Below are 5,608 nucleotides of genomic sequence, written 5' to 3' on the forward strand. Positions count from 1 at the left end.
TATCATAAAATGGCTGTTCTTCGTGCTCAGAATAGATTAGCTATTACTGAAAAAAAAACAAATTTCGATAGATTTGCAACTAGATTCTTCTTTAAAACAACAAATACAAGATAATCGTTCAAAATTGTCGCCCATAATTGAAACTATAATATTTTGTGGACGACAAAATATTTCTCTTCGGGGGCACAGAGATTCTGGATTACTTGACTTTAAAGAACCTATTGAAAACGACGGAAATTTTCGTGCTTATTACGATTAAGAATTCAAAGTGGGGATATAAATTTAAAAAAACATTATATATCTACATCATCACTTAATGCAACATATATTAGTCCCAGAATCCAAAATGAAATTATCGATTGCTGTAATAATATAATGGTTAATTTAATTGTTTCAAAGATAAAAGTTGCCGGAGTATTTTCTATATTAGCAGACGAAACAGCTGATATTTCATGTAAAGAGCAATTATCTTTATGTGTTCGATATCTAGAAACCAATACTTTAAAATTACGTGAAGATTTTTTAAAATTTGTTCCAGTAACTAGCTTAACGGGAGAAAGCAGTGTTCGGACTTATCTAGATAAATGTATCTAGATGAATATCTAGATAATTATTTGTTCATCTTTTATCTTATCTAGATAAATAGTTACAAGGTATCTAAACGTTCATCTTAGATAATTTGTCTACTAATGTAGATAAATTCATCTAGATACATTTTTTATTGATAAATATCACGAAATTGTACCAATTTTTTAAATATTTATACAGATTCTCAAACAAAGTTTATGGTTTATAAATAATGTAATTATTTTTATTTATATCATTATAATTATTATTATGTTCCTAGTGCCCAACTAAAATATACTAAAATTTATAACCATTTAAAAAATAATTGTATCTTTTTTTTATCTAGATAAAAAAGTATTTATCTTTATCTTTATCTAGATAAATATAAGTTAAGTTATCTTTTATCTCTATCTAGATATATTTGAGTTGCATTATCTTTATCTTTATCTAGATAAAAAAATACTTATCTAATCCGAACACTGGGAGAAAGCCTCGCTCAAACTTTATGAGATAATCTAATAAATCTTGGTATAGATTGTTCTTTTATGGTTGGACAGGGATATGACGGGGCTGCGGCTATGAGTGGTCGTTTTAATGGTGTACAAGCGTATGTTAGAAAAAATAATGATATGGCTATTTATGTCTACTGTGCCTCTCATAGTCTAAACTTGGCTATTTCTGACGCTTGTGACCTTCAAAGTATTCGGAATTGTATGGGTGCACTTAGTTCTGTATACAATTTTTTTAATACTCCTAAACGACAAGAAGTTCTTTTAAGTAAAATTGCAAGTATAGAAACAAATACAAAAACCACTAGACTTAAAAATGTATGCCCCACAAGATGGATTCAACGACATGAATCAGTTTTAATTTTCTTAGAACTACAAAATGCTGTTACAATTTATCTTGAAACCATTTCTTCGTGGCAAGACAAAACTACATGTTCTACAGCATTACAACTATTATCTGCAATTCAGGATGTTGAATTCCAGATATCCCTCCGTACTACTGCCAAGATCTTTGGTATAACTTCTCCCTTGAGTCGTTTATTACAAACAGAAAATCTAGACTTATCAACTGCAATGATTCTCGCAACAAACATTGAAGAAATGTTAATTAAAATGCGTAATGATAGTGAAAAAGAATTTAATTATATTTTCAATGATGTTCAAAAAATATGTTCTGATTGGGATGTTGATGTTAAAATTCCACGAAAAGTTGGAAGGCAAGTACATTGTAGTAATATTGAAACAGATTCACCTGAAGTATATTTTCGTGTTTCAATATTCATTCCATTTTTAGATTTTTTTATTACCCAAATTCAAAGACGTTTGTTAGATCATAAACAAATTTTGACAAGTTTTCACTGTCTCTTGCCATCAAAAATAAATAATTTAGAGTTGAAAAAACAATTTGAGACTGACATTGTACATTTAGTACGTCGTTATGAAAAAATCGTTAAGTGCAGTGAACAACAAAGTATCGGAGAACTTAGATTATGGTGGAATTATGTAAGCCAAATGAATGACAATCTTAAAAATGCCCATTCAGCTTTACTTGTATGTGATGAAAAAATATTTCCAATTATACGAAAACTTTTAGTTATTCTTGTTACTCTACCAGTAACGACAGCCACACCGGAAAGAACTGAAAACCTATCTACGAAATACAACCGGAGAATCTCGCTTAAATGGATTAGCAATGCTAAATATTCATCGGGATATTGAAATCGCAACAGACGCAGTACTAGATGAATTATCAAAATCATCGAGACAAATTAATATTAAGTTATAACTTAATAGGTTAGTGTTTTTAGTCTATAAAATATACATTTTTGAAAAATTGTATTGTGCATGTCTTTAAATATAAGAAGAATACAATTGTATAAACATTTTTTTTTTATATTGTTTATAAAATATGGTAACCCCCCATTAACGAATTCTGCGTACGCCACTGGCTCAAAGGTTTAACAATAATAACGTCTACCTACAGCTCGGCGCGGCGCAGTGGTTGAAATCAACCACGCAACATGATTGAGAGTAAGCAACGGTCGCTGCTACTAGTTCCCGGATGGTCGACCACCAGGGTCCATAGTCGCAAAAACCTTGCCACACATACACGTGTAGCCAACCAATCGAACCAACCCTATCAACCCTTAACCCCTACAATAGCTAATGGCCATAGATGCCAGGCTCTAGACCAATAAAAAAAAAAATAACACAAAAAACAGTTCTCAAACAATGTTTGATTATAAAAAGCGTCTCGATCTTTAATATAATATTAAATAGTTTTAAATTCGAAAACTCAACTCTATTGAAACATAATCAGGCGACTTACGACACTATCGACTCTGACTTGTTTTCTTCTGTATATACGTATATAGGTACAAATAGACTCAGTCAATTCGCTCGGCCTTGTGAGTTGAGATTATTATATCTTTTTAATTTAATGCTACGACGCGTATTATGTATGACAAAAGGCGCGATACCGTGTGTTTAGACGCCCACCGTCATTTGGCTTACTGACCTTATAATATTTGTGTGTGAGCGCAGCTTGCGACCCCCTTCTGGCGGAGACGGGTCGTCCGTAAGGATTCCACATTTATTGTGCGTTTTGCATTGCGAATAATAATATTATTGTTTTACCGGTTGTCGGGGGAAAAATAGAAAAAAAAAATTAAAAAACTTCTCTTTCCCGCAACAATATAATTATTATAATACACATACCGAAACAACGCGACACAATATATTATGATATTATACTCGCGCGAGTTCCACGCCACAACAATAGTTTCCGAGGGCCATTTCGCTAGCTCGAGTGTATTGTGCCGCGGCGGCGGCATCGTCGTCGTCGTTGACGTTGAGTGTTTGTTTATTGCATTATATTATTATTATTATTATTATATAGGTAGACGTGGTGGTACGCCGATCCATTGGTGTGCGCACACAAAAGACTCGCATATGTGAAATAATAATATAACGTGTGTAGGTTACCAGCTATATATGCAGTATATAAGTATAATATATATATATATAATAATACTGCTTCGTTAATGCTGTATTTTTCTTCGCCAGCACACCCGCGCCCATATAACATTATCGTGCTGATGATAATATATTATATTATTATAGGTATGTATACTGTGTGCGCGATAATCGAACGCGCGTCTATTATATTCAGGAAGCCGCGGCGGTTGCAGCAGCGACTTGATATCAATCAAAAGGACGAATAATAATAATATAATAGTATATATTATTATTATTATTATTATGTATACGTCGGTGGAGGAGAAGAAGAAGAGAAAAAAACTCCCGCATCGCGTTATAATAATATAATAATATTTCGTATACGCTCGCGCCGCGGTGTGACCTACGTCTGTGCGAGGCGGCGGTGGACGAATGAATGGATTTCGCCGAGAGAAAACAGCAGTGCCTCGTTGTATTAATTATACGTAAAATGTGCATCGCATGCTAACTCATATAATTATTTACCTGTGCATAACAATATAATATAATAGTATAGTGTATAGGGTATAACACGTTTCCGTCAAAAGTATACACTTTCCTTACCACTTCCACCTGCAACCATATCCGTTTTCACCAAATGAGATATCCACCGATTCCTGCACGCATCCGCCAAAATCATTTCTGTAATATTATACAATCAATATTTAAATGCATTATGATTTTTTTGATTTACAACAACGTTGATTTAAGATACTGATAATATTTTCCGGAAAATAAAAAAAATTTTGAAGCTTTATTGTTAACTTAATTTTTCATTGATTAGCTATAATAGGTACATAACAAGTACTGTAGTGAATTCGTCCGGACTCCTACGACTTATACCATTTCGAAGGTCTTAATATTCCTTAAATATTCCAACAATACATCAATTCCGATCGCTACAACAGAAACGTTTTATAACGATGTGTGTGTGTGTGTGTGTGTGTGTGTGTGTGTGTGTGTGTGTGTGTGTGTGTGTGTGTGTGTGTGTATAAGTGTGTAATATTTCCATCGTGTTTCAAACAAGAGAAAATTTGATTTAATCTTCAACAATAAGGATGATTTCTCGGTTTCTGGTATAAAATTTGATGGACGTATTATAATGAGTGGTCAAAAGTAGTTTTCTTAATACTTACAAAAAACAGAGGCAAACCGATAATCATTCAGGCATTTTACACGACTTTGTTTTATGCTGTAATTCAAAAAGGATTAAACCGTAAATACTATTCACCAAACATATATAATATTAGAATTTTGTTCCCCATATATAATGGAATTTTCAAAATTATTAGACTAATTTTTAAGCTATTTATACCACAAACCAATTCACACTATTCTACGCAGTATGTTGGTATTGACTATTGACTTAAAAGTTATACACTTCTAAATTATAATACATGCGACGTTTTCTGCGAAAATAAGTTCAACTAGCACCGAACTGTGAAAACATCATTAATAATATAAATATAATTTAATTTAAATTATCCTTTGAAAATATTATAAGTCGCTGTTTACCCGCAGTCTTAATCGTTTTTCGCATAAAACGATTTATCAATGAATTCAAATTTAACCACATCTACAACAACTGCATTGCGAAAGGTCTTGAAGTAATGACTTGAAGCATATAGCGTGCAGCAGAGCGAGTACCCCGATTTTATTTCGTATCGTCGTACCCACACCACTGTGCAGTGAAAAAACCGTCTTATCGACCAGACCTGCAGAATTTTTCCGTTTGACTGTTGAACGATTATTTCTATTTTATCCAAATCCAATTCGAAACATACTATTCTATACGCCATATCACCACCACTCATTTAAATAAAATAACGTTTTGAAACGTCCGACACTCTGACATTAACGCACACGTACACACGCACACACACACACCAAACGTCAAGATAATATACTATAATATGATAATGTGTGTATATATACTGCCATTATAATAACGAAGACGTAGTCTCACGACTCCGCCGCGCGCGGTGATCTTTCGGGTGACCTCTACGACTACTTGTTCGATCTATCAATTATTATCG

At 33.0% G+C, this 5,608-nt stretch overlaps 1 protein-coding gene across 1 annotated transcript; it reads left to right on the forward strand.

Annotated features, from left to right (window-relative positions):
• The first annotated feature begins 1,112 nt into the window (after positions 1–1,112).
• On the forward strand, positions 1,113–2,294 carry LOC103311651 (52 kDa repressor of the inhibitor of the protein kinase-like). Its single transcript, XM_008191334.1, has one exon. It carries the CDS (start codon positions 1,113–1,115, stop codon positions 2,292–2,294), a length of 1,182 nt encoding a protein of 393 aa, XP_008189556.1.
• Positions 2,295–5,608: the final 3,314 nt, after the last annotated feature.

This window comes from Acyrthosiphon pisum, unplaced genomic scaffold (assembly GCF_005508785.2).
Source record: "Acyrthosiphon pisum isolate AL4f unplaced genomic scaffold, pea_aphid_22Mar2018_4r6ur Scaffold_11959;HRSCAF=12582, whole genome shotgun sequence".
Taxonomy (NCBI): domain Eukaryota; kingdom Metazoa; phylum Arthropoda; class Insecta; order Hemiptera; family Aphididae; genus Acyrthosiphon; species Acyrthosiphon pisum.